This window comes from Sturnus vulgaris, chromosome 25 (assembly GCF_052056855.1).
Source record: "Sturnus vulgaris isolate bStuVul1 chromosome 25, bStuVul1.hap1, whole genome shotgun sequence".
NCBI lineage: Eukaryota > Metazoa > Chordata > Aves > Passeriformes > Sturnidae > Sturnus > Sturnus vulgaris.
This window is the reverse complement of record NC_142267.1, coordinates 2,813,212-2,840,923: the sequence shown is the minus strand read 5'-3', so window position 1 is coordinate 2,840,923 and position 27,712 is coordinate 2,813,212. Positions and strand designations below refer to the sequence as shown.

Sequence of the window (27,712 nt, the reverse complement as noted above, 5' to 3'; positions counted from 1 at the left end):
CTGTGTAACAGGAGCACTCCTTGAGGTTCTGGGTGACTCACGTGGTGGGATTCACAAGAATATACAGAGTTAACATGAGTGGGAGTTCCTTGAGCCTTACAAAAAAACCATTTCTTCAGAATGACTTAACCTTTCTCAGGGGTGCAAGCAGCTGCACATCCGTCAGATGGAGAGACCCACACAGAAGTTGCACACAAATGCATTTTATTGCTCTCTACACACACACAGACGCATACACAGTATGCAGGTGAGCCATAGGGCAGTCCCAGCACTGGGAGAAACACCATCCACCAGGAATTCAACCACTCAATAACAGATAAAAATCATTATTATAATGAAAATGCTAAAAAAGCATAGCTTACACCCAAAATGTATAACATTGACAAATCAAGCCTGTTACATACTACTTTTCTTTAACATAAAGCAATAACATACTCTTTTTCTAAATTGAAAAAAGCATCAAATAGTAGAAATATTCCACATAGTTTCCTAACTCCTGGTCATCCCTCACACTGTATATACAGGACTATGAAAGGGCCATGGGGGAGAAATCCAAACCAAAACCAAACCTATTTTTGATGTTGCACAACTGATAAGCAAACAGAGCGTAATATTTTGACCAAGTGTGCATAAACCAAAAGGAATAAATTTATCCTCCAGACTGACTGAGCCAACCAGAGTTGTCAGTCAAGCCAGAGCAAAGCTGATGGCTCTTACTGGGAATATTAGAGAAAATCTCCTACAGCAATTCGTGTCCATCAAAATTGTAATATTTACAAACACCCTCCTTCATTCTGAAGACGTTGCCCCTGCCCGGGCAGCACTGCACCAGTGCCTACACAGCTTCAACGCTAAACAGAACACCTCAACTTTTGCCAGAGCATCCCAAAAAAGTCAAAAGCATGGCATTCTCTCATACATAAATAAAACACGGGGGGAAATAAAATTCCCTACAGGAGAGAGGATCAGAGCTGGACTATCAGATGCAGTCAGATCCCTCCTCTGGACTGTCACGGGTCCGTGCAGTGAGGGCTCCCCTGATTACCAGGGCCTCCAGAGAGGGCTGCTGTCCTTTGGAGACACTTGTTTCAGGGCACCGGCGTTCCCAGGGGAGAAGGACACCTCTGGAGCAGCTGAGTGGCTCTTCTGGAAGTGGCTTAAAAGTTTGGTCTGTGTTTCAGTTCGGACTTTGTGGAGAGAGAGAAAATAAAAAGCTTCTTGCAAACACCTGGAGTAGCCCTCTCTGTAGTCAAACTGGGAGCTTTTATGGAAGGATCCTGCAGCTAGAGAAGGGAAGAAAAGAGGGAGAAGGAAGAAAGAATAGTTTAGAACAGTTGTTCATGGCTCAAGATTCATACAACAGTCACAGATTTGCGGTAAAATGAAGACTGAAAGAAAACTCAATACTTACTTTTCATCTGCAGCTGGCTCTGCTGTTTCAGGTAGCTGACAGTCATCTCCAGGATGTCGGCTTTTTCCAGCTTGGAATTGGGCTGGTGCCTCTGGAACTCCTTCTCCAGGAGCAGTTTCAGCTGCTCGATGCTGCTGTTAATCCGGTCCCGGCGCATTTTCTCCACCACCGGCTTCCTCAGCTGTAAAAAGCAAAGGAAAAGAGAGCTGTTATTAAAGGATCCTCTCCCTGACACTCTGCAAGGTTGTTTGCTGCCCCACTGCTCCTAAACAGAGTGAGGCAAAGTCTCACTGGTGTAAACTGCTCTGCTGCGCCTGCACTTACTTTGTTTTTCTCCTTTGGTGTCAGCAGGTTGTCGGGCTCCAAGAAAACGGTGCTGGGAGCCATTCTGTCCTGAGCTGAGAGGTCTTGGAATGGAATCCAGGAGAAACGTGCTGCTGGAAGCTGCCTGTGCCGATATTTATACTGCCCGAGCTCGGGGCGAGTGTGTGGGTCTGCGGCTCGGTGGCGTTTCCCACACTCGCCAGCCAATCCGGGCCATGGGCAGCACAATGGGAGAAGCAGCTATTCTTGCATGCTCCAGTGGCGGTGAATAGCCCGCGGATAATGACCTTCTCCCACATGAGCAGGTGGGGAGTGTGCACTCCCTGAAAGGCTGGGATCAGAGTTACGTGTCAGGAGCTGGGAAAGCGCTGCCCTTCAACGGGAAAGGCTGCTGACTAATGCCGCGGATCAATAGCATTCCAGGGGCAGCCCGGGGTTCACATGCAGGAGGAGGAAGGAGGAGGAAGAAGGAGGATGAGGAGGTCAGCTGCCCACGGCGGGAATGCCGCTCCCGGGAGCGCGCCCAGGCACACGCTGCAGCAGGCACAAAGCACACGCACACGCCAGCAATTCCTCAAACCCACTAACCTGCTTCCCACACTGAGCCACCTGTGGGTCGCCCACATGGCTCTGGCATCATCTCATCCCACAGAGCTCATCTGGATCGCTCATCCCACAAAGCTCTGGCACCAGCTTTGCCCAGGGGAAGCAGAAAACGGCTTTCCCACTTTGACTCACTACAAATAAAAACATTTAATTTTAAGTACACACAATTATTGAAAACATTCTCTGGCTTGATCCTTGTTCCCTTCCCTCAGTACCTTGTGCAGCCCTTTAGAATACTCTCAAGCCAAGTCCTAAGCGCTTTATGTTTCTGTTTCCAAATACCTGCAAGACGAATACTTGTGGAGAAACGTCCTGGGATTGTTTCAGGTTCAGTTCAGTATCACATGCTGCCTCTTACTTCCTCCCCAAAACACATTTTACTCTAATTGTTTTCATTTAGTCTATAACCAAAGGAAAATAGGGTGCAGAAGAGATTTATATCCTCATAAACTTATTAGAAATCAAATTCCTGATTCCTCATTATTCTCCCCTGGGCCAGTTGCTGTATTTGATGCACAGCCTGTGCTCAGGAGGTGCCTGCAGCTGGGAGAGCTGACAGTCTCTGATAAAAACACAGCCAGGGATTCCTGCTGGAAAACTTGAACCAGATCTGCCAGCAATTTATCCATCAAGTAATGTCAGGGCTTATGTTCGTGGAGCTCTTACTGCAGAGAGTAAATACCAGTTGTATTCACATTAATATATATGTGAATGTTCACTTTTGCATTAATGTGTGTGTGTGGTCACACACAGCCTTTAATGTGAACACACACACCCAGAGCACAGGGGCACATTTCTCTCTCACTCTGCAGCTCATTATTGGTGCACCAGGTAAGGCTTCAATGACCTCTTCCAGGCTCTGCTTTTCCATCCCTTTTGTGCTGCCCTGAATGGGCTCCCTTCTCTCGGCACAGAGCAGCAGCTGTTGAGCTCCGGGTCTTTTATGTCAAGTTGTGGGAAAGCTTTTGTGACACTGTTTCACATGTTCTCCTCAAAGCCTGTGGATTATCTCTGAGCCCATGTAATGCCACCTCTGAAACCAATCTTGCCCTCTGTGCATCCCTCTCGGGGAGATTCCCTGAAACAGAAACTCCAGAGCTGGGACTCGTTTCTCCAGCTCGTTAATTGAGCACGGGAAGAAAAAAGAGTTCCTGTCCTGTGATGGGCAGGGCAGTTTTGCTAGAGACAATTGCTGTTTCCCCTCTTGCTGCTTTCCTCTGATTCTCCACTCAACACTCAGATAAAAACTACATTAATTCCATGGGAACAGTCATGCCAACCTCACCTTCCTTGCTCTTGGGTGTGGTTGTGCACTGGCACAGTCAAGGGATCAGTGCTCAGAATTTCCTCTCCACCAGCATCTAAACTGACCCAGAGCCTGTACCTGAGGAGGCTGAATGCAAAATAATCTTCTGTGCCATTAGGCTGGAAGCCCTAAATACTTAAACTGGGTTTGATAGTAAGAATTACAATATTCAATGTATTATTGGGATGTGAATGTAGCAAAATCTCCCTGGATGGGAAATCCATTGAGGTTCCTACATCCTTGCTCTGTGTCACACACAAATCTTAAATAATTGGAAATAAAAACATGTTTTTAAAACAGATTTTATTTTCTCTTTGGTTGCACAAGCTCTGGGGGGGAAAATCAGCCAATTACTGACCGAGTTGGAAGAGTAACTCAAAATAGATTCTCAATTACCCAAAATAGATGCTCTTCTTTGGCTGGAAATCCCAAAGAAAGTGGTAACAAAAATTCCTCCCTATTATGAACTTTGCAGAGTCTGTAGACTTTACACTAAGAAGAATTAATTTGGAATTAATCTCCTACTCCAAACACACACACACTACTGGACAGAAAGCTCATTAAGATCCCAAAATACTGGATCTGGATGTTTGAAACAGGACATCAACAACAGCTTTGTCCGAGAATCCCTGCCAGATGTTAGCCCTTTAGAAAGCCTTAAGGATGCTGCTGCTTTCCCAAGTCTGGGGAGATGCTCCCTGCTCCCACTGCTTCCCTCCCAACCCATGCTGCCCAGATGGCCTTTTGGGAGCAGGGGTTTCCCACTGAACACAAAGCAGAGCCAAGCACCGTTGCTAATGTGGTTTGTAGTCGGGCACACTTCCTTTGTGACAGGAGGGAATATGGTTAAGGAATGGTGTGGGAAACTCCAGAGTACACAAACTTCCACAGCCTTATGTTAGTAAGTCATTGAAAGGGGAGCAGGGGCAGAGATGAACTGGGAACAGGAAAGACAGCAAAATGTGGGATAAATAAAATGGGTCCAATTCCAAGGGCCTTGCTGGGATCTGCACTGAGGTCAACAGAGAATTTGGACTCCAAGATTTGCTCTGCAGATTTCCTACCTCTGAAGCTATTTCCTGATCTCTGTAAACTTGTAAATACAAATTACCTCCACACCTACCTCAGAATATATCAAAACCTAATTGAAATTTGAATTTTCTCCCACCAAATTCCAAAACGAGAATCGGGTCTATTGTTTCCCGTTTATTTCATCCACCTGGTATTGCTGGTAGAAAACCTGACTGAATTTTCTTAAAAGCCAGGCTCAGCTCCTGTAGCTCCACATGGGTCATACAGAACTCTCACAATATCCTCGTGGTCCACAGAAGTGGCTGCGTTTCCTGGGACATACTGAACAGACTGGGGAGTTAAAGAGGCAAAGAGGATGTGGCTCAGAATTCTCAGTGCAATCTAAGCCACCTCTGCCGCCTCCAGTGGGACAATTGGCTTTGCCCTGACTGGTGGATGAGCAAGGTTCTGCTCAGCAGCTCCTTTCCTTGTCATTTCCTCCCAGCCCTTCCCTGCATTTCCTCCTGTCCTGCTGCCTGGCTGGTGCAATTTCTGTCTCCCTGCACAGCTTCCTTCCTGTTTTTTTCCCCTTTTTCCTCGTGGTTTACTTTCCCTCCATGCAGGTTTTATAATCTGATTTTTCGATCTGTCACTCCTTTCCCCCCTGCCTGTCACAGGCAGATGTGGTTTGAGGACAGGGGTGTCTCAGAGCCCTGCAGCCATGGTGAGTGTGGAGTTCCCTCCAGTTTCCCACACCGCTCTCCCATTCAGGGCATTCAGGCACAGGATAAAGGAAGTGTGCCATGCTACAAGCTGAATTAGAAATGGTGTTTGACTTCCTTTTGTACTCCACAGAAACCTTGCTCTGGGCAGACCATCTGCATAGCCCTCACCGTGGAGAAAACCATTGATCAAGGCCTGTCAGCCCAGCTGGGGGAACTTGGGAAAGTAATTCCTTGTGCCACTTCAGTTCTTTAGGGCTTAACATCTGGCTGGAGGGGGAGGCGACAGTTGATGGTTTAACAGTCTTGCTTCCTTTCAAGTTTGGGATGCTGTTTTGATCCCAGATAAGCCTTTCTGAAATCCTGATTTTAATAACATGGAAAGCATCCAGAAGAGTAGGAATAATGCACTGGCTTTGCATTTTCAAAGTGCTTTACAAATACCAGCTAATGAATTCTCAGCGACCTCCTCCGTGGGTGAGGATGTATTATTAGCAGTGTTTTACAAAGGCGGGAAAATGAGGCTGAGAGGAGAAAACCAAGATTTCAAGATTTCAAACAGCCTACAGGTCGCAGGCTTCTATGACCAAGAGACTCTTTGAGACATCTGGTTTGCAAAAATGCTCAGCACTCACTTTTGTTTTAATTAGCTTTGGCATCTCTGAATGGGGCCAGCTCCTTTGCTGGTGGGAGGACTTGGATTTCCAGGCTGGACCACACTCACAGCCATGCACCACCCAGACAAGCAGATACCAAAGTTCTCCTTTGCCCTCCAGTTCAGCAGTGGGGTTTGAGAATGTTATTAAGTATAATTCTTCTAAGCCCATGAAATGGCTGGAAAAAGAAGATGCCTCAATCAAATTCCCCCATCAGGAAATACTTAATGATGTGTTCAACAGAAAATAACAGAAAATAACTCCATCTCCCCAGAAAGTAAACTAAGTTTTCATTTGCTTATTCCTACTCCTGCAGACCTGGAGCTGTGCTTAATCCCTGAGCAAGTCTGTCTGTCAGCACCATGGAATTCTGCTCAGCTGCTTCCCAGCAGGTGTAGTTATCCTGGGATTGGAGCTCCTCAGGGAGAGGATGCAGTGTGCCCTGAATTCCATGGACCCTGAGTGAATATGAGGGAATTTGACAACATGTCTTGCCCTGTGGATAGAGATGAGGGCAGCCAACCCTGCCCATAGCCTGGCACCTCTTGTGTGTGCCCCTCTGCCAGTCCTTTGCCTAGCTCAGGACCAGGCTATCCACCTCCTGAAAAACCCTTCTTGCTTTTATCAGACACCATCTCTACATTCTGCTGCCAGCTGAGTGTGGCAAAGATGTCTCCAAAACCCACCTGCCTGGCAGGGCAGGACCTCACAGGAGCCCTGGGACACTTTCCCCAGACACACGTCCATTGTGCTCTGCAGCTGGTGACTGGTGACTGCCAAGCACAAGAAAACAGGTTCCAGTGGGAGCTTACACCCCAAAACTCACCTCAAAACTCAGTCTGAGCTCAAGGGAAGGGGAGCAATCCACTGGGGCATAAGGGAGAGTCAGCTTCAGGTTATAGACTTGTTCCCAAGGCAGGGACAACCAAACAAGGCTCAGGGGACACCCAGGAAACCTCAGGCTCTTATCTCTCACCGCTGCCCTCGCTGGCCTCTGAGTGATTAAGTATCTGCCCCATGCAGATGGGATTAATTGCTGCTCCTGTCAGGGGAGAGGTGCCTGCCCTCCTGTCTGGCACTGACACACCATTCCCCTCTCATTAATGACGGTAAATGGTTGCTGGGCTCAGAGCTCAGGAGCTACATTCCCTATTCCCATCCTGCTCTGCTGAAATATCCTCTCTGCAGGATACCTGCTCCCTGCCAAAAGCTTGGCAGCACTGCTGAGTCCTGTGACTTTTATCAAGATACTCATAATACTTAGGGCCTTCAGCAGGACTTCACATTCAAGCCTCATAATTCTATAAAGAGAGAAAATTAATTGTGTCCATCCAAAGTCCAAATGCTCGGTTAAAAAAAAAAATCCTTCAAAATGCTTTTATTTTTATTAGAAATATTAAATTGTTTTTGTCAAACCTCTGTGATGTTCAGCCTATTTCTTCATTCCTCAAAGCCCAAATTCTGACATTTGAAAGGCTGGCAGCACTGCCAGACCCACAGAGGTGCAGAGCCCATTGTCAGAGCTGAATGCCACTGTCTCCCAAAAAACCAACCAAAACCAAACAATGAAGAAAGTGCATGAACCCAGCAGCTTCTGTTTGCTGCCCCCACTGCATTGTCAGTGACAGCAGTCCTTGGCCAGGGCAGGGGAGGTGACTGATGGGGAATTCCTGAGGATTTTCAGGGAGCTCCCAGTGAGCTCAGCACCATCCGGGATGCTTGGGAGAAACCTCAAGCCCAGCTGGCAGCACGTGGGAGATCCCTGAGTCCCATCCCAGACATGGAGAAGCAGCAGCATTTCCAAAATCCCCGGTAACTCAGCACTGAGCGCCGGGAAGGAGCAGAAGGACAGGACACATCCCGCGGTTGTTTTAGCCGGGTTTGGAAGGAGGAGGGTGGTAAACACAGAACATGGTGGCTCCCGCCAAGCCTGCTCCCAGGGCAATGTGTTCCTTTGAGACATAATTGATTCCTGCCATCAGGCACCAGCCTGCTCTCCCCCAGGGTCAGCGCTTTCCCACATCCAACCCCATTATCCCACAGACCATGCCTTTTGTACAACACACTCCAGCTATTCATGTGCAAAGCAGCTGTAATCCCCAGACCTTTCAGAGTCAATATACCAGGAAATAATAAATCCCTCTTGTGCACTCTTGAATATGCCGAGAGGTGACTTGTGGGAATTTCAGCTGGGCAGAAAAATAATAAATTCTCCTTAATTTTTAATTATTTGTGATACACACTGTAGAAGGACTATGTCATTGGGGCATGACTACTTGGGGGTCACCACACAAGCAGCTATAGAAATTGCTTTTGCCTCTAACAACTCTAAAAACGCAGATCAAGTTGTCTCAGATGTTTCTTAATGATCAAAGTCCACTTTCCTTCACTCATGCACCTGGGAATGGCAGCATATTAAACATTCTGGTCTTGAAGAAAAACTAATTAAAAAAGGTTAAATCTGTGAAGAATGTACTTTACAGTATTAAAACTCCTTTTTGAGTGGGTTCCGATGTCTCAAGGAGGCAAGATAATGCCATGTTAATGACATTTAATGGAATATTTCATACAATAGGTCTAATAACAACATAACCTTTTCCCCTGGAAGAGGCAGATTTCCCTCGACTCCCACTCCACTGGTTCACATGCAGAGTTATGATTCCCCTGTGGGAACAGAAGCCAGTCCTGAATAACAAGTTTTACATGCTTATTTCTTTATATATTGCCTTCCAGGCAAACGATTTTTATACTATTTTCTGTATAGAATGTCATGTCACTGACAAGACACATGTCACATGTCAAGACCCTGAGCAGAGCAGGATAGGCAGGGTTAGGGTTAGGGTTAGGGTTAGGCTTAGGGTTAGGGTTAGGGTTAGGGTTAGGGCTAGGGTTAGGGTTAGGGTTAGGGTTAGGGTTAGGGCTAGGGCTAGGGTTAGGCTTAGGGTTAGGGTTAGGGTTAGGGTTAGGGCTAGGGTTAGGGTTAGGGTTAGGGTTAGGGTTAGGGTTAGGGTTAGGGTTAGGGCTAGGGTTAGGCTTAGTGTTAGGGTTAGGACTAGGGCTAGGGTTAGGCCTAGGGTTAGGGTTAGGGTTAGGGCTAGGGTTCGGGTTAGGGTTAGGGTTAGGGCTAGGGTTAGTGTTAGGCTTAGGACTAGGGTTAGCCTTAGGTTTGGCGTTAGGGCAGGTTAGGGTTGGGAGAATGGACCTCCATCTGAGACACCAAAGGAAGCAGTGGCTCCTCATTTAACAACTGTCACAGGATCATTAGGGCTCACCTCAAGCTGGTAGTTCCCTGTCATTTCACACCTTGGCCAAGAATATCCAGGGAAGAAGTTGTGAGAACATGAGGGCGATGAAGGCATGTGCTACCACTGCAGATATTTGTGGTGCTGAAATCTGTGAATCTTAACCCCTAGATCAGGACCACCCAGCAGTGACATACAGACCCAGTAATTTACCAGGGTTCATCATTTTGAATTGCACTCAAACGTGATATTTCCCACTCAGGTGTGTCTTCCTGGGACACTGGCAGTGTTATCAATGCTGTGTCCCTCAGTGGTGCTGCCACCAGCACATTCCCCATTTAAACTGAGATCAGAGCTGGCTTGACCCTGACCTCCCTTCATTTCTCTGGGTTAAAAAACCTTTCCCAGCACTGCTCCCAACAGACAGGGCATAAAGAAACCCCTCTGCAAGACAGAGAGACCTTCTCAGCACCCCAGGACTGCTGCTCCTCCACTCTGCTCCCTGAGATGCCCCCAGGCAATGCCAGAAAAGCACAAGCGCCACGTGAGGCCATCCCTGCTCCCACCACAGGCACAGGTCAGCTCCCAGTTCCAAGAGGGTTCTGTGGAAGCGCTCAGCACCACTCTCCCATTTCCCAAAAGAGCAAACTGAGGCACGGTAGGACAAACCAGAGCCCCAGGTCAGCCTGAGCTGCAGCTCAGCTCAGCATTCCTGCAGCCACCCCTGCAGGAACTGATGTCCCTGCCCCCTGTCACCCCTTTCTCCCTGTGCACACAGATCCAGGAGAAGCCCCTGGATGGTGAAATGTGCCCGTTTCAGCCTTCCTGGGTGAAAAAGCCACAGAGTTCATGGTGCCCCAACAGAAGCCCAGCTCCACAAAGGGGTTATTAGCGCCAGGCTGTGTGGGTTTGGATTTCTCTGCCTTTCCCATACTCTTCCCCCATTGATAACATTTCTTGCTGGGACAATAGAAGTGTGCCTTGCAACTACTCCCGACATTAGTGACGGTGCTTGAGCCTGAATGATTTAAAGGGAAAGAATCCAACTCCCAAAAGACCATCTGGCTATCAGTTCTAATACAGCAATAAAGGTCAGGGCTTCTCAGGAGTTGGGAAAAAGATGGTTTTTGACACTGAAGAGTCTTCAACAAGCTTGGTCCATGCCTACCTGTCTACCAGCATGGCTCCCCTGGTAGGAGAGGGATAACCTGGGATAGCAGCTCCTGGAGGAAGGCCAGCCAGAGAGCACAGGAGAACAGGCAACACCTCATTAAAGCTGGCAGAAGCTGAGGCATGGTCTCTGAGCTGTGTCTTATTTTGTGTCATAATCCTTTGACTGCTTCAAAGTGTTCATGAGATGTCTTGTCTCCTGGCTTTCCCACAAGGCAGGGAATAAAGGGCTCCGAGGACAACATCTGCCCTTCACAAAGAGCTGAGTCCATTCAGGCTGCTACAAAGAGTCCCAGTCGCTGCCTATTGCAGTGACACCTCCCTCCTTCCTGTCAACTGCCCATTACCCTCGGGCTTCACTGCAGCATTTCCAAGCAAGAAATTCTTTGGCTTTCTTACCTCACTACACACTTCCCTCCTCCCTAGCCATGCCCAGATGCTCGGAGGAGGAGCACACCTCTGCCTGGGGCACCCCAAGCTGGACCCATACAAGGTAGGATGCAGCACTGATTTCCCCAGGTAGCTTCTGGGTTACTGCCTCAAGGGTTGTACCCAAGCAGATATTTTACTTGCAACACAAAACCAGAGCTGACCTCCAGTGCCCTCACAGCTTTGTTCTTTTTCTTGCCTTTATCACAAAAGAAATGGTTGCTTAATTCATCCTGGCGTTTCCATGCAGATACAAGCAAGCAGCACATTTTCCAGATTAAAAAATGGAAGGGGGATGACATGCTGAGGGTTACACAGCGAGACAGGTACATGGTGTCTGAGATCTGACATTCAGAACACTCACCAGGACCAGGCTGCAGCGAGGCCAGGTCAGAACCCAGCATACCTGAAACCTCAGCAAGAAGCAGAACTGACCTCCTTGCTGAGGGCCTCAGCTTCTAAATCCCATTAATGGCCCACCTCTGGTTTCCCAAGGCTTCCCAGGATTCTGGGTTGAGCCTCATGCTATCCTTTAGCCCATCTTAACCATCGGTGCTGGAAAAGTCTGTATGGAAGAGATAGCTGAGAAAAAGGAAAAGCAGGAGCTGCAGGGGTGAGCGTGCATAGCCCAGCTCTGCTGGGAGGTGTGGGCTGTCCTTAGTGGGGACAGTGGTGCAACAGGCTCACAAACCCTGGTGTGTTAAGGGCAAGAGAGAAAGTGGGGTTACAATTCTCTAGTCATTCTCGCTGGTGATCCAGCAACCATTTAGAGATGTCCTGCAAAGAAATCTGTGGTCACACTTCGGGTCACCCATTAAAGTGCAATGACTGGATGGACACACACACACAAACACACACACACACAGAGCTTCCCCAGGCTCTGGGAAGGACAGAGATGTCCCTGGAGCTGTTGATTTGAACCCTAGCAGGGCTGCCCTCCCTTTCCCACCTTCCCCCAAAAGCGTGCCTCCTCCACGCCGCCACTGTGCCTGGCACATGCGGGGCTTCGGGAACGCCACTGATCCCAGCCCAACCAGCTGGGATCGGTGCTTTCCCAGCTCCCCACGCCGCACACTCCACCAGCAGCGTGGGCAGAAGGTTATTCTCCCCGGGACATTGGCAATCAATGTACCATGCACTAATGGATGCTTCCTCTATTGTCCCGCTGCGGGGCTGGATTGGCTGCGGGGCTGTGGGAAACACGGGCGATCCCGACACTCACGTATCTGCCCCGGCTCCCCGGGTATAAATAGAAGCACTTGGGAGCTGCCAAAGCATCGCCTGACGCTCGGCACAGCAGCTGCCTGGGGTCTGTGCCCAGGGCTGAGCGCTCGGAATGGCTCCCAGCAATGCTCTCATGATCCACATGGAGGAGAAGCTGCTGCCAAAGGAAAAGAATAAGGTAAGTAGAGCCCCGGAGGGTATTGGAAAGGTTGGCCTGCCCCTAGCAAATAAATATAACATGGGAGAAAAAGGGGAAGTGGTCTGGGGAGAAGGAAATATGTTAAAGAGCGATAAGGAGGATTATATAGATTTTTAAAAATTAAAATGAGTGGGGAATGGGTAGGCAGCATCACACGGCTCTCCTGCCAAAAAAAAAAGCATGGGTGTATCAGGGCATCAGAGGGGAAATTGGGTCAGGTCTCACAGAATCCCTGACGATCTGTTCTATCTCTCCCAGCTGAGGAAGCCGGTGGTGGAGAAAATGCGCCGGGACCGGATTAATAGCAGCATCGAGCAGCTGAAACTGCTCCTGGAGAAGGAGTTCCAGAGGCACCAGCCCAACTCCAAGCTGGAGAAAGCCGACATCCTGGAAGTGGCTGTCAGCTACCTGAAGCAGCAGAGCCAGCTGCAGGACCAAAAAAGTGAGTGCAGGGCAGGTATTGCACACCTGGACCCAGGTGTGTGCCCCTCCCAAACACCCTGAGGCGAGCAGGGGCTGGAGCTCCCCAGCCCCAGGCACATGAAAGTCACTGCACAAATCATCACTGCCCAAATCATCACTGCCCCATGTTTTGGTCACGATTTTAACCTGCTGCATTTGCTTTTCTTTCTTTCAGCATTCATCCACAAGAACCCAGAGCAGGACTTTAACAGCGGGTACCTGCGGTGCCTCAGGGAAGCCATGCACTTTCTGTCCTACTACGAGCCCAAGAAGGAGACCCAGGTCCAGCTCATCAAGCACTTCTGCAAGGCTCAGCTGGGTGCAGATGTTTCGTACTCTGCAGCTCTGCGTGGCTCCAGCCTGTCTCCCTGTGTGTTTCCCAGAAAACAGCCTGCCCAGAAAAGCGTGGCTGCTGCTCCAGCCATCTGGAGACCCTGGTAGACGTGCTGAACTTTATTCCCACGTTTTGCTACAAAAACTAGAGGGACCTGTGGTTTGTTAGTTCCTCTTTGAAGTAGGAAACATTGCTTTCCAAAGGTGGGAGGAGGGGGTGGTTATTGTTTTTCTGTCACCAGAAATGAGGGTCGCTGGGTGGTTTCCCTTCATAGTGAAGGACTGTGGGTGTATCTTGCAGCAAATTTGTTGCTTTTATTGGTGGCTCCTGGCCAAAGACAGGACCAAGTTCTGTGGTGATTTAGAGAGCAAACGTCCTTTGGTTTCCATCACAGGCTGCTGAGCCGGTGGCTGTCAGTGGAAATCTTTCTGCTGACTGCCTGGGTCACAGGTTCAAGTGCTCCATTGTCTCTAGATAATGTATTGACCTTCCTCAAGAAGATAATGTATTTTGTATCATAAAGAGAGGATTGAGCCTTTCCCTTTTGAGTGAAAGATGTTATTAAGAAATGCTGATTCTTCTTCTAAAGCTCCTCTGCTATTTTTAGTATCCTTCTTACAGAAAGTTGTGATGATCACAGAGAGCTCCAGGGACAATTCTCTTCATGTCACTTTGTGCAGCTCTCATTTGAGGGATAATTGGTGCCTTTTGTAAAGGAAATACCTCTGCTATACCTTAAGGAAAAGGGGGAGGAAGGGAGGCAATAAGTACTTTATAATCATTCTTTGAGCATGCCAAGGAGCTTAAAAAGCTTTTATAAAGTTGTGATGTATTCATCCTGTGTGATGTTCAACTTGTGTGTCTTCACTGTACAATACAATAAAAATGGTTTCAGTCATTAATGCTTTGCTGTGGAATGATTAAAAGGGCTGACACGGCTGGACTGGGTGCATGCAGACTCTCCTGCAGTGGGGAAGCCATCAGGAGGTGTCAGTTCTGAGCCCTTCTCTCCAATACATGAATTATATCTGAAATATCCCTTTGGCAAAACAGGATCTCAGATCCAGTAAGGAAGCAACCTCTGGAAAAGTTATCAAAAATCAAAATGGAAGTGAAATTGAAGTGAGGTGCTGAGAAGTGTCAACCTTTCAGATTTAACAGTAACCCATTCAGCCTCCAACAAATCACTCATTCCACAGCCACTTCATTTCCCCCACTAATTTTTCCACCAAGCTGAGATCAACTTTGTGCTTTCTGTCTGTTTGGGAGGGAGCATTGCACAAATTTCCCAAAAACTTCCAAGGAGTTTGGCACCTGCCTCAGCCTGGGGATCTTTGAAACTCCCTGCAATGAGGTGAATTAATTTTTGCTGTCTTAATTTTATGATGCAAATTCTGTTAGGCTCCCTTTACTGAAGTGAAATTAGCCTGCATATGGCTAAAAGCATAATTAGATAGAAGAGACTGAGGAAGCATTTCCTCCCCTTAATGATTTCCTTTTATTTTACCTTCTCTTCAAACTAAATCTGCACAAATAATCATTTCACAAAACTATTCTCTAACCACAGTAATTCACTGATTTGGGTTTATGACAGGGAACTCTCTCCTTCTCCCAGTGATACAGGAACAGCACAAAACACATTTGGTCAACAATCCAACTTTGCTCAGATTCCCTGGGAAAGGTGCCCTTGAAAAGCTGCAGTTAATGCACTCGGGGTTTGCTCCCAAACAAAAGGAAACACTGAATACCTGATCTTGTCAAAAGCATGGAGCAACCTGAGATCTGCTCAGCTGACAGATCAAACTGCGTCCAACACTGAACCTGCCCAGTCCTCGTTTGGTTTGTGGTGAAATCCTCTGTTAACCACACAGAAATGTCCCAAAAGCCAAAGAGCTGTGTCAGGGATGTGCTGCTCTGTCCCATTTTGGCCCATGGATTATTTTGGTTCTTATTTGTGCACATGCTGGGTGAGTGCTCTTCACCTCTCTGCCAGTGCAGTGCAAGGAGGGGCTTGGTACAGGTCAGGTCTCTACCAGTGCTCCCGATTTGTTCTTCCTAATGAACTGCTAAATAATTCACAAGAGATATTTTTAGGTTTTATGGTTGCTTAGCGAGCTTGAAGAAGTCACTTCAACCTCGCTGCGCTCAACTTGTCCTTGTCAATTAGCACAGGGTTCTGAATCCCAGCAAAACTCCAGCTGTTGTCCATGCCTGTGGGGTTTTAAATCAAGCCTAATTAGGGCGGTTTGGGGGAGTTCAGGCTCAGCTGGAGTGCCATGTGCCCCAAAGCCCAGCCCAGCCTGATGTGCACCGCTGGGAACAGAGGCACACGTGGCACTGAGGCTGCTGCTCTTCTAGGGAAGGGATTCCACCCACGGAATGTGTTTGAGGGTCACAGCTGGCAGCACCTCTGCATACTGTGTAAAAAAAAAAAAAAAAATAGTGCAAGGGAGAGAAACAATGAATGCCTCCTCCCTGGGCAGTGGGAAGGGACCAAACCCCACAGGAAACGCTGCTTTTTGTGCTCCAAGGAGTCAGATCCACAGTGGTGCAAGTGCTCCCCTTCTGCTTTTCATCAAGCACAGCCTTGGCCCTCTGGGCTTTAATTTACCAATTACCCAGAGCTAAAAGCCAGACCTCCAGCCTGCCCGGCCCCCGCACAGCAAAGGTTATGTTTACAATTTATTAATTATTATCACTTCTCATAATTGAACGCAAAGCTTCTTAGGGCTCGTCCGGCCCTTGGGGTGAGTCTCCCCTGCTCCCAACACATTCCCACCCTTAGGGAAGATGTTGTTTATTATGCTGATCCCACAGCTCAGGAATACTCTCCTGACAAAGCCCCTATTAACCTCAGAGTGTGGGCCTGAGTTTCTCGGAGTTTCCCACACTTTCTTCCCTATTTAGGGCATTCAGAGCCCCACAAAGGAAGCGTGCCTCACAACAGCCCACATTAGTGACGCTTTTTGGCTCCTCATTGTGACGACCAGCAATTCCTGTCCCGATGGACCATCTGGAGAGCTATTTTCCCAAGGAGCACATTGATCGATCAGTATTATGCGAAGGTCCTTTTAAAACTTGGGAACGTTATGCTCTTTGACACTAAATAGGTGTCTCAAGAGGAGTTGTCAGAAAGATTTTAAACCATTTAAGGAAGGCACGGGGAAGAAAAAACATTTAAAAACGTAATTATTTCTTTAAAAACGCCGTCAATGGCATCTGGGAGACAGGCTGGCATGAATGTAGGAAATGGTCTAAAATAAAAATGCTCTAAAATTGGTGCATGCCATCGAGTTGTGTGCTGGAAGCACAGCCACAGAGGCACAGGGCACTGCTTTTAAATCTGCATCACACAGACAAGGAAATTCTGGGTTTCCACGCTCTTTGCTGGTAGTCCACCCTCCTCCAGACCTGTTGCTCCATTGCAGCACACGGAGTTCCCCTCCACGGAGAATTATGGATCAGGTGGGCTAAGAAAGCTGCCAGTTGGGATTACAAGCAGTAGCAGTTTTTGTGCAAACTGTGTGTGGAGTAAATCTACACTTGGGCTGAAACCACCACCCCTAAACCAGGAGCAGAAAGTCCCAGCAGCAATTCCTCAGGGTCGAGAACCTCCAGCTGTTCTGATTTATGGATTGTCATGGACACCAAGCTATAATAACAGGCTTGGGGTGGCTGGATACTTCCCTGGATCCCCTGTGGTTGTTCCTCAACTCAGAGCAATCCCACAGGGTCCCACCACAGCTCAGGGTCACCAAGGAGCAGCTCCAGTGGAGATGATGAACACGGGGAAAGCCAGGGCTCCTTCCTGGCATTGCAGGGCTGTAAGGACAGGCAGGGACAGCCCCTGGCAGGTTGTGATTTTTGGAAACAGCATCTTCATGGTGCATGGGATTAACAGAGGAGCAGCCTCTGCCCACAACAACTCCAGATCTCACATTTCCCTCCAAGAAAGGGAATGATTGTGTCCCGTTGTTGAGTCAACTCCATGTTTGGCAATTTTGGGGATTGATCTCTTTTGTTTCTTCATTCCCAAACCAGGGAAAATTGTTTCTCTGAGCCTCAGACAGCCTAATTTTTGGCTCTGCAGCAACTCCTCCCAAGGACATGGAGCACAGGGACAAGGATTTGGATCATAAACTCATTTCAGGGGGACAGAATTGCTGCACTAACAGTGGGATTTTAAAAAAAGACCAAACTGAGCTAACTAATTACAGATTTTTAACAAAGACTATATGGACTTCCTACAGCAGAGGGTGATTTTTCCTCACTGAAATCCTTGCAGGAAGTGCATTCTCTATTCCATAAGGAATATACTGTAAGGACAGCCTAAGTCTAGACAATTTATTATTCACGACCATCAGATGGGAAATGCTGCTGCCATTAAGTTTTCATGTCTTAATAACCAAACCAACCAGGGGGAATATTTGCTTCTCTCACCCCGCAGCAGCACACAGAGGGCGGATGAGGCAGGCACGGGGGAATGGAAGATTTGTGACCCCTTTCCAAGGGACTGGGAGCAGAGAGCTGCTGTGTGTGCTGGCAGCGGGGCAGGGTGCCTGGTTCACCATTCCCATCAGATGGTTCGAGCCCGCAGCTCCCAGGATTTCCCATTCACGGTGTTAAACTGCCGACAATAGAAGTGTGCCTGGGAGGGTCCCGGGGAGAGCCCACGCCAGCGGCACCATCTGCCCGGCCCTTCAAGGAAGGGATCAGGCTTTAATCAGTGGGAGCTGGTTTAGCCCTTTGGAGGCCGGGGCATTGTGCTGCGGACAGCGTGGCATTATTTAAAACCGCTCATTTCATATTTCCAGGGCTGAAAATTGGGTCAGAGCTTCCCTCCCCTCTCGCCGTGGCCGCGGCTGCCGCCAGCATCCTCCTTCCCATACGGTGCGTGGCAGGACCTGCTGTCCCTTCATCCCACGTGATGCCGGGAGGAATCCAAAAAATCCCGAGCTCCGCTTCCCTCTGCAGTAACAGCACGAGCTCATGCAGCCAGGGACAGCCCCAACTCCAAGGAATACTGCAGATTACAAACTAGCAAAATAATTCAGCCAGCTGATTTTGAATAGGACTCATGGTCCGTGTTCAGTTATAATTTTTGACGACCATCAAGAATTAAAATTGTGATCCATCTAAACATAAAGTGTCTTTGGGCTGGGAAGGGAATTCACCTGGCTTATGGAAATCCACGAGGATCCAGGCAGTGAAAAAGGTTTTTAAATCTTCGGGTTAATAACGGGTTACAGGATCATCTTTGGCAGAATTATATCCTTTTATTCACCAGTCCTCTCTGTGCTGGGACACTTTGCTATCCAGGTATCCATGGACACAGGTTTGGCCCTGAGAGGGATGCTGAGGGCAGGTGGAACTGGATGCCTACAACTAACAGGGAAATTAGAGGTTTCCTGTCAGATTTTGAAGGGCAAACACGAGAAATAAGCAGAGTTTTCATCAATGCTGTAGTTGTAAGAAACAGGTATTCAAAAAATGCATGAAGCCTCCCATGCCTGACTGACAGATCCTAAACATGACTGGGTTTGTACTGGGTTGTGCTGGGAGGGGGCAGCAGACTTGAGATGGCAGCATAAAACAGCCTGGGAAAAAAAAATAAATATTGCTATAAGGCAGCTCCAATCCAGCATCTTGTCTGGTCCTTTCCCCTTCATTACCTGTGGCACAGAGGTGAGAAGTCCCAAGACTGAGCAAAGTCACAGGAGGGCCTCATACCTGTAGTACCTCCTGCAAAGGGGATAATATAGCAAAATAATAGGCAAGAATTGACTTTTCACTCCCTCTCAGTTGTCTGTAAATAGGAAATATATTTAGATAGAGACTCAGGAACAGTGATGCATTTACAAAATGGCATGAAATTAAACAGGACATGTTTGGGAAAGACATCACAATCATTACATGTCACGGGCTGCCGTAGGAAAGCCCAGATTACCTGAACAAAAGCAAGGAAGAGCTCTGGGTATAACTTACAGTGAGATTTTAAACAATGGAGAGGAAAATATTTCAAGCTAACTATTTGAAGGGCTCTTCCCTCGATTTTAGTCTCTCGTTGCCTGAAAATTATCTGGTACTGTATTCATCTAAGCACGGTTTAATGTCAATGAAAGGGTTTAGTCCCTCTAATTCTGCATCTTTCCCTTTTCAACCTCTCTTTGGGGCGCAGAGCATTATCTCTTCCTGGGATCAGTCTTCTGTGCTTAATTTCAACACAGCCTGGGAAAAGGCAGCACATTGAGATGTTGACGTTCCCAACATCAGGCAGAAGCTGGATGATAATGACGGCGAACGCTTTCCCACGTTCCCTGCCCAGCGCCGCGATGCCAAACCCTATTGTGTCCCACACTCCCCAGCCCACCTGCTCCTTTGGGAGCGGGGTATTATCCCCAGGCAATTCACAGTCAATTTGCCATGCTGTAATGGATGCTTTCCCATTGTCCCGGGCACGCATGGATTGGCTGGCGACTGTGGGAAACTCCGAGTCGCTCCGGACCCAGACTTTTGTAATGCGGCCCCTGTGTATAAATAGGGCAGATCCCGGCTCCCTTCTCCACTCGGAGCTGAAAGCAGCCCTTGGGATAGCGGTGCTCTCTCCCTGGACACGCCATGGCCCGCAGGGAAGCACACAGTGAGTATCTGCTGGAGAGCCGGGAAGTTCGGCCGCACTCTTTGGGCAGCTGAGAGCTGCGGAGGGGAAGCCTCGCTGCTCACCTCCCCTTCTTCCCCTTCTGTGTTACAGCTCCCCGGGTCGGATTTACAGCAGCTGGAACTGCTCCTGGAGAAGGGATTTCAGAAGTACCAGCCCAACTCCGAGCTGGGGGAAGGCGAAATCCTGGGGGGATGGCTGTGTGTGAGCCGGGATCCGGGCGAGGTGAGTGCTCCCCATCACATCCCCCATCCCTTTCATTGCCTTTTCCTTTGGGAAAAACTGCAGCCGGCTCCTCCCCCTGTAACACTTTTCTCTTCTCCTGCCCTTTCAGGTTTTGCAGCCCCTGCTAAGAGCCGGCAGCAGGATGATCCTGACGGGCAGTGGCCCAGAGTGGCTCTGCAATTCCCGTCCCTCCGTTCCACGGGAGCAGGAACGCGGGGGAAGCTGAGCTGCCACTCCCGGAGGTCACAGGTGGCACCTGGGGACTCTGGTTCTTCCTCCAGCCACCAGCCTCCTGCAAAACCAGCAGCGCCGAAGCGATTCCAAAGCCTTCGGAGGCACTGGCACTTCAGGATTTCGTGATTTTTGGACTTTTCCCGTATTCCAGAGGAGACCATGACTTGCTATACAAGTCGCCTCCACTCCTCTCACGAGTAGGGAAGAATATTTCCCCTTTGCAGGTCATTGCTCTGCTTGGATGTGAGCTCCCCTTCTGCCAGAAGGACTGCAAGAATCCCACCGAGTGGAGACAAAGTTGTTCCGAGGGAATGTGAGCTGTATCCTCCTGCTGGGAGGGCTGGAGGGGTCGTTCGGAGCTGAACGATGGCTGTTCTTAACCTCCGCGAGGTTGTCCATGTAGTTCTGCTGGGAAAGCTGTAACCCCTGGAACGGTCACAATTCCCAAAAGTGTCCCCTGCAGGAGGAGCCTTTTCCTCTGGCTCCTCGGGCTCCCAGGGCATCCACACCTGGAATGCCCCCGAGTCTCACTGGACACATTTGGGAATCTGGCCTTCCCGCGGTGCCATGAGGGGTTCTATAATATTTATAGTCTGTACTGAGCACGCTCTGAGAATGGTTAAACCGTATCCCAAACTATGTAGAGGAAATTCCTCGGGATGTCTTGCTCACGAGCCAGGGCTGTTTGTGAGGTTCAGGATGCGTGTGTGCCTTTTGTAAAGGCAGGAGCTCGTTTTTATGTCCTTATAGGACTGAAAGTTACGGCTGTGCTGTCGATTATCAAAGAAATATTTGTTTAAGTCTTTCATGAAAGGCATGTGTATAAATTATATTTACTTTTTGGTACCCTTTTGCCAGGGGGAAATGGGAATTTGTTACCGTCCTTGGAGGATGTTACAATGTGTTCTGTGCAAGCTGCACCAATGTATGACCTGTGCCAGAGTTTTCTTGAACGTCAGAAGTTGCAGAAACTTTTAACGGTCAAAAATAAATAAAAATCTGCTTCATCAATCCAAAGTTATTATTTTTTTAAGTAGTTTTTACAGCTGGTTTCCCTGTGGTCAACGGATATGAGACAGATTTCAGTGAAAGCAGAGATGTTCATTTTTGACACCGAATTTCCCCACCAGCTCTGTGTCCATCGGGACCTCCTGCAATGCTGTTTTCCATAGCTCAGGAATATCAAACCCCAGCTCTCTCAATGTGAGACAAAAATAACAGCACGTCCCAGCAGCCAATTCTCTGGGAATTCAGAGCCAAGAAAGGTCACCGCAAGGGTGAAAAAAAATCATGGAATGGTTCGGTCGGGAGGGATCTTAAATATCATCTAACTCCAACCCCTTGTCACAGGCAGGGACACCAAACACAGAAAGTACTTTTAATTAAGAGATGAAGTTTTCCAAGGCACCTCACCTCACAGCACAATTCACATTCCTGGGGATGTGTCTGGGTCACAAAACACAAGGAAACACATAGAGGGTTAAAATTCAGGGGTTTGGCTACAGGGGACACGCGTGGGGCTGCTCTGTGGCTGTGTGGGTGTATTGGGGGTCGTTCTCCCCAAATTCCTCCCCCATGACCCCACCAGGGGTCTGTCCTTGTCCCCCACCCCGGCCCCCTCCCGACGTCTCTGCCCTGGGGTCTCTCCCCTCCCCGGGGGTTTCTCTCCCCATTCCATCTCCCCATTCCCCTCCCCGGGGGTTTCTCTCCCCATTCCATCTCCCCATTCCCCTCCCCGGGGGTTTCTCTCCCCATTCCATCTCCCCATTCCCTTTCCCCGGGGGTTTCTCTCCCCATTCCATCTCCTCATTCCCTTTCCCCGGGGGTTTCTCTTCCCATTCCATCTCCCCATTCCCTTTCCCCGGGGGTTTCTCTCCCCATTCCATCTCCCCATTCCCTTTCCCCGGGGGTTTCTCTCCCCATTCCATCTCCCCATTCCCTTTCCCCGGGGGTGGGTTTCTCTCCCCATTCCATCTCCCCATTCCCTTTCCCCGGGGGTTTCTCTCCCCATTCCATCTCCCCATTCCCCTCCCCGGGGGTTTCTCTCCCCATTCCATCTCCTCATTCCCTTTCCCCGGGGGTTTCTCTCCCCATTCCATCTCCTCATTCCCTTTCCCCGGGGGTTTCTCTCCCCATTCCCCTTCCCGGGGTGTCCCCCCTGTTCCCCCCCCCGCTCCTCTCGGGGTCTCTCCGCCCCCCCCACCCCGGAGTCCCTCAGGCCCCGCCCCCGGAGGTGGGCGGAGCCCGCGCGCTCTCCCCGCCCAATCCCCGCGCCTCCGCCTCGTTCCCATGCAGATTTTATGCGCATACATTTGCATGTCGATGAGGCCGGGGTGAGGGAGGGAGCGGGTCGCGTTCAAAATGGCGGAGCGGGGCGGGCGCGGCAGCGGTCACGGCAGCCTGGACAAGAGCATCACCCTCCCGCCTGACGAGATCTTCCGCAACCTAGAGAACGCCAAGCGCTTCGCCATAGACATCGGTAACCGGGCAGTGGGGGCCTGCGGGGAGGGGGCGGCGGTGGGGAACGGGCGGCGGCTTCGGCCCCGTTGAGGGGACTCGCGGGGGGCCGGGCCGGGCGCGCGCGGGGCGCGCTGGGAAGTGTAGTCCCCCGCGATGCGCGGGCCAGCGCGGGTGGGCGCGAGCTCACTACAGTTCCCGGGGGGCTGCGCGGTGCGGGGGGCGACGCGGGGCACTACGGGAGTTGTAGTCCCTCCGCCGAGTGCCGGCGCGGCGCGGGCGAGGAGCGGCACTACAGGTCCCGGCGGGCCGTGCGCGGGTAACGGGCTGCGGGGGTCCGGGCGGGGCGGCCCGGCTGGGGCTGCCCTTGGCGGCCAAGGGGGGACGGGGGAGAGCCCGGAGGGCTCGGCCGGACCGGCCGGGGGCAGGCGGACTGAGGAAGATCGGCTGCACCCCTTCAGAGCGCCCGGGACCCTGCCCCAGTGCGCCAGGCCCGAGTACGGAGCCCCTCAGCCGCCCCCCTCCCCAGGCCGCGGCCCGCGGCATGCTGCGTTCGCTCCTCCGGCTCCCGAAAGCGGCCGGGAAGAAGCAAAAAGGGCCGGGACGGCCGCTGTGGCACTGCCCGGGCAGGGCAAGGCGGCTGCGGGGCTCGGCGTGGGTTGAGGTCTGTCACTGCTGCCTTAGTCACCCCCAAAAACAGCCGCTGCCCTGTGCATACACCCCAGCACCCGACATTCCCGATTTCCCACATCCTGAGCCGAGGGACAGGGTGACACACGTCAGGGTGACACCTGCGCGCCACAGCCGGGAATTGTGCAGGGACAGGCTGAGCCTGTTCCCAGTTCCTCCCGTGCAGGGATCAGCAGTCGTTCTGTGAACACCCACTAAGCCAAAAATGCCATTTCACGCCTTTTTCTTCCGTTTTACGGTCTCGAGATCAGTGGAACTTTTTAGGAGAGGCACCAGAGAAAAGAAAACCAAGCTATTGCTCCTCAGGTGAACCCTGCTCTGTGTCGTGGAGACTCAGGGAGACAGTGGGAAGAAAACCTGCACCATAATAGAAAATCTTGTCGTGTCACCAGTTACTTCAGCCCTTCAGGAGCAGCTGGTTACAGTGACAGCCGGAACTGGCCCTTTGTGCGGGTCAGCACGGAATTAGAGTCGTGGGATTAGTTATAAAACCCAGTTACATGTCTCAGCTGGTGTTCTGAGTGGATTTAAGTCTTTAAAAACTGCGAGAGGAAGGGGATAATGCACAAAGCATGGCTCTGCATACCGTGGATCTGGTGATGAATTCCTGCAGTACCTGTGTCATTGTTGGTGTAAAGCATATGACATTCCAACACTGGCTGTGTGATCCTCAGTTTGGAGGTGTGGAGGGAAGCTTTTCCATAAAATCTGTGCAATCCCTCACCTTTAAGCACCAAGCATTCACCTTTTAGCAGAACAGAGTGAGTTTTGTTTACCAGAAACTTTAAAGCACTGACTGGGACACTGAAATCAGATCCAAGGTCAGGGAAGCTTTATTGCTTTTGTTACTATGTCTGTCCATGGTCACTCTATGTTCACCTCACTTAAATTCTCCTGGAGTAAACTGCCTGTTTTTCTCCTACAGGTTGCAAATATTTTCCTAATGAAAATATTTGAGCACTGTGGAAGAGCTGACAGTGCTGTTATGAAGGCAAAGCTACACGCTCTAGAGATTATCTTTCACCTCTGCTGCTTCATTTCTTGGTTATTATTAGGCAGCAGAGTGAAATGCCACTGCATTTAGCCATTATTTAGGATCTAACATTGCCAGGTTTTTATTTGCTTTCAGGAATTTAATGTTAACCCAGTAGTGGATCACAGTTACCCTCAGACCTGGAGCACTGTGGTGGAAAGCATTGAAGTTATTCAGTGTAACCCCAGAAATCCACTTTTGCAGGTCAGATGCAAGACAGGGCAAAGGGTTGAATTGTTTCTCAAGGGGAGAGTTGAAAGTTTTATTACCATGAGCAGACTGGAGGCCTGAAGGGGATGATGTGGCTGCTCTGCTCAGGCTTGCACATTGCTAATATCTCCAACTGCTGTGTGCTTGAGAAACATTGCTCTGAGCATTCTTTACCCCAAAGCCAAGACCAATCTTGCAAAATAATTGCTCAGTGCAGAGGGTCATTTTCTAACCAGCCATGAGTTTGCAGACTTGTCCCTAAAAGCAGGGTAAGAATATTATTTAGGTGTTGCTGCTGAAACACTCTGTGCACATGAGGGGCATTGCTCAGTGGTGGCAAACCAGCTGAGAAAATCCTGGTACACATTTGGGGGAGGTTTCATGAATTTTCCAAACAAGGTACATAACAGCAGTACATGTACTGGCCTGGCTAAAGAAGAATTTCCACTGCTTGTCCTCATGCCACATCAGTTGTGCACAAACTGAATTTATGGAGCTTTTCCCTCCCATGATTCTCTGGGGGTTAACCAGGCCGAGCAGTTCCTCAAGAAAGGTTCTTTCTGCATTTCCATTAATTCTCTCTGAGGGGACCTGGAGAACCAAGAGCTGACATCAACATAAGTTCTATTGTTTGCTCCCGGGTGAGGCATTAATCATAACTTGTCATCTCTTTATGAACAGGCGGTTCATTAACCAAGTTGGCTTATTACTCAACTGTACAGCACAAAGTGGCAAGAGTGAGATCCTTTGATCATTCTGGAAAGGTGAGAATTCCACCAGGGATCAGCTGCATGTGACTGACTGACATGTTCTGGACTGGGTAGAATAGAAATTGTATCCAAACCCATCTAATAACTTGTTCTATATAAAACTTTTTGGGAAGCGTTTGTATTGCCAGGTACTGTTTGAAATATTTCTTTTCCAGACAGTCAGTGTGGTACTTTTGTAAAACAATCCTGCTCCTGTGCAGATATAACTTTCCTCATGCAGAGGGATTTCCTGCATGTCAGCTGCGTGGAAGAATTGATTATCTCAGCTTAAGGAGAATTAAGACCTGTGAAACTCTATTCTTCTTTGACATAGCTTGAGGTGTTATATTTAATGGCATTAACACAGTTTCAAGGGCAAAGAAAGCACAACTATTGATGTTCAGTAGTTCAGCATTTGACCTTGTTTTTGCAAGAATGTTCTCTAAGAAATCCTTTTCTCTCTTAAAGGACATAGACAATGAACCTTTGTATGAAATATCTGTTCAGGAGGAGATTACAGCTCGACTTCACTTCATTAAATTTGAAAACACTTACATTGAAACCTGCCTAGATTTCATCAAAGACCATCTTGTCAATACAGAGACAAAAGTCATCAAAGCCACTGGTGGTGGTGCCTATAAATTCAAAGACCTTATTGAGAAGAAACTAGGGTTGAAGTAAGTGGAATTGCTTTTATTCTGTAAAGAATTAACTTACACCTACTCCAAAAGCCTTTATCATTTTCCTGGGCATGCTCAGAAGTAATTCATGTGACAGTCATTTATTGTACAGCTCCTACCTAAACTTCATGCAAAGGCTTGCAGGAGAACAAAGGGCTGCCCGTGAATTTACAGCTTCATAAATTTACTGTTCAAACATTGTTATCAAACACCAAATAATAAAAAGCTTACACTGAAACCTGCCTAGATTTCATCAAAGGTCATCTTATCAATACAGAGACAAAAGCCATCAAAGCCACAGATGGTGATGCCTATAAATTCATGCCTATAAATTCACCTTCTATGCTGTAAGTGTAGAAGAACATTAATTTACCCCAATACTAAACATCACTGGGGAGACCTTCAAGGCACCTTTCCTGCTGTGATCTGTGTAGAACACTCCTCAACCCCTGAGGGCCTATGCTCATCTTTTACACTGTCTTTGCAAATTACTTTTTTCTCCTGATAAGAGGGACTCTGTTATCTGTTTATTTCACACTAGCCCCCTTTAGTACCTTATTGGCTGTTACCAGTGATCAATTGATCAAGATAAGGAGGCAGTTCCCTCTTATCTCATGTGCTGCACCTGATTTTGGTTTTTATTTGGTTCTGACATACTCAGTTGGTCCCCAGGTCCAAACCAGAGCAGCTTCTCCATCGTGGAACACACAAATCATTCTGTAGTAGTTGAGATGAGTTTGTGCCTTGTTTATGTGTTTCCAACAAGCCTCAGGATATTTCCTGTAAGAATTTCCATAAATCAATAACAATACAGAGGCACAGAAGTTCACAGGAGTCAGTGTGTGTTAGCTGACTTATCAATCATCTCTAAGTTTTATATCACATTCCCAGACTTCACACTGGATATGTCCTGCTGTGAATCCTGCTGCTCTTGTGAGAAGTCTCTTTTTCTGTGTTTGCTAATCCCAGTTGTTTATCTGTGTTGCTCCTCCCAGTCCCTTGAATCTGTCATAAACAAGTGCTGAAATGTTGAGGGGGGCCTTTTGTGCTTTATTAGGAGGCAGGGGAAGAACAACAGACAATTATTTATTCCATGTTGGGAAATTGTTTTCGGAGGTTAATTTCCAGCTAAGCTTTCTGACCTACTTTATGGCAGGGGTGCACAGACCATGACAGGAGCAGGGCAGGAAAGAGCTGTGTAAACAAGCAAACAAGATTATTTGTAATGACAACATGATTAAAGTTACTGTGTAACAGAACCCCAGCCTGGAGTTCTGGCACGGGAGGGGAGCACCAGACCATGTGCAGATGGAGGTTTCATGTTTCCAGGGAGCTGGGCTTGTGCCACGTGGTGTGAAAATTCCAGTCTGCAAAGTCTGTGCAAACTGCTCCCAAAGCAAACTGCCTTATCAGGAGAGTTGGGACATTTATTTAAGGCTTTTTTCCTCCCCCTCAGGGTTGATAAGGAAGATGTAATGACCTGCCTAATTAAGGGGTGCAACTTTGTGCTGAGGAACATCCCCCACGAGGTGTTTGCTTACCAGAAGGATTCAGACACAGAATTCCGGTTCCAGACAAACCACCCCAACATTTTCCCTTATTTGCTGGTGAACATTGGCTCAGGGGTCTCCATAGTGAAGGTGAGTGGTGGCCAAAATAAAGGACATCTGAAACCTCTCA

General features: G+C 48.9%; 3 protein-coding genes and 2 long non-coding RNA genes across 9 annotated transcripts in view; 3 read left to right on the top strand and 2 right to left on the bottom strand.

Annotated features, from left to right (window-relative positions):
* Positions 1 to 187: 187 nt before the first annotated feature.
* On the bottom strand, positions 188 to 6,945 carry LOC106857668 (transcription factor HES-5-like). 2 transcript variants are annotated; one of them, XM_014883900.2, is made up of 5 exons: positions 6,863 to 6,945; positions 2,324 to 2,472; positions 1,736 to 2,066; positions 1,412 to 1,592; positions 188 to 1,283 (listed from the first exon to the last, which is right to left on the bottom strand). In XM_014883900.2, the coding sequence occupies exons 3-5, from the start codon at positions 1,796 to 1,798 to the stop codon at positions 1,042 to 1,044; spliced, it is 486 nt and encodes a 161-aa protein (XP_014739386.1). In that variant the 5' UTR covers positions 1,799 to 2,066; positions 2,324 to 2,472; positions 6,863 to 6,945; the 3' UTR covers positions 188 to 1,041. The 2 variants fall into 2 exon arrangements, with proteins under 2 accessions (XP_014739386.1, XP_088034741.1); XM_088178615.1 differs by having other exon boundaries at positions 1,736 to 2,472.
* A 5,180-nt stretch (positions 6,946 to 12,125) lies between these two features.
* HES5 (hes family bHLH transcription factor 5) lies at positions 12,126 to 13,994 on the top strand. Its single transcript, XM_014883948.2, has 3 exons — positions 12,126 to 12,279; positions 12,559 to 12,742; positions 12,938 to 13,994. Exons 1-3 carry the CDS (start codon positions 12,214 to 12,216, stop codon positions 13,201 to 13,203), a joined length of 516 nt encoding a protein of 171 aa, XP_014739434.2. The 5' UTR covers positions 12,126 to 12,213; the 3' UTR covers positions 13,204 to 13,994.
* Positions 13,995 to 19,663: 5,669 nt separating this feature from the next.
* Positions 19,664 to 21,224, top strand: LOC148221243 (uncharacterized). The gene is made up of 3 exons (XR_015808414.1): positions 19,664 to 19,736; positions 19,848 to 19,979; positions 20,089 to 21,224. It is a non-coding gene; the product is annotated as an uncharacterized LOC148221243 (long non-coding RNA).
* Positions 21,225 to 21,577: 353 nt separating this feature from the next.
* LOC148221242 (uncharacterized) lies at positions 21,578 to 22,653 on the bottom strand. Its single transcript, XR_015808415.1, has 2 exons — positions 22,524 to 22,653; positions 21,578 to 21,659 (listed from the first exon to the last, which is right to left on the bottom strand). It is a non-coding gene; the product is annotated as an uncharacterized LOC148221242 (long non-coding RNA).
* The window catches only part of PANK4 (pantothenate kinase 4 (inactive)), a 17,791-nt gene continuing 12,542 nt past the window's right edge, over positions 22,464 to 27,712 (top strand). For 2 of the 4 annotated variants that reach the window (XM_088178731.1, XM_088178729.1), the window contains exons 1-5: positions 22,553 to 22,692; positions 24,490 to 24,597; positions 25,285 to 25,367; positions 25,821 to 26,029; positions 27,489 to 27,672. In XM_088178731.1, coding sequence (XP_088034857.1) covers positions 27,508 to 27,672 — 165 coding nt within the window. In that variant the 5' untranslated portion in view covers positions 22,553 to 22,692; positions 24,490 to 24,597; positions 25,285 to 25,367; positions 25,821 to 26,029; positions 27,489 to 27,507. Of the gene's footprint in view, positions 22,693 to 24,489; positions 24,598 to 25,284; positions 25,368 to 25,820; positions 26,030 to 27,488; positions 27,673 to 27,712 lie in introns of all 4 variants that reach the window. The other 2 variants (XM_014883953.2, XM_014883952.2) reach the window with 1 other exon arrangement.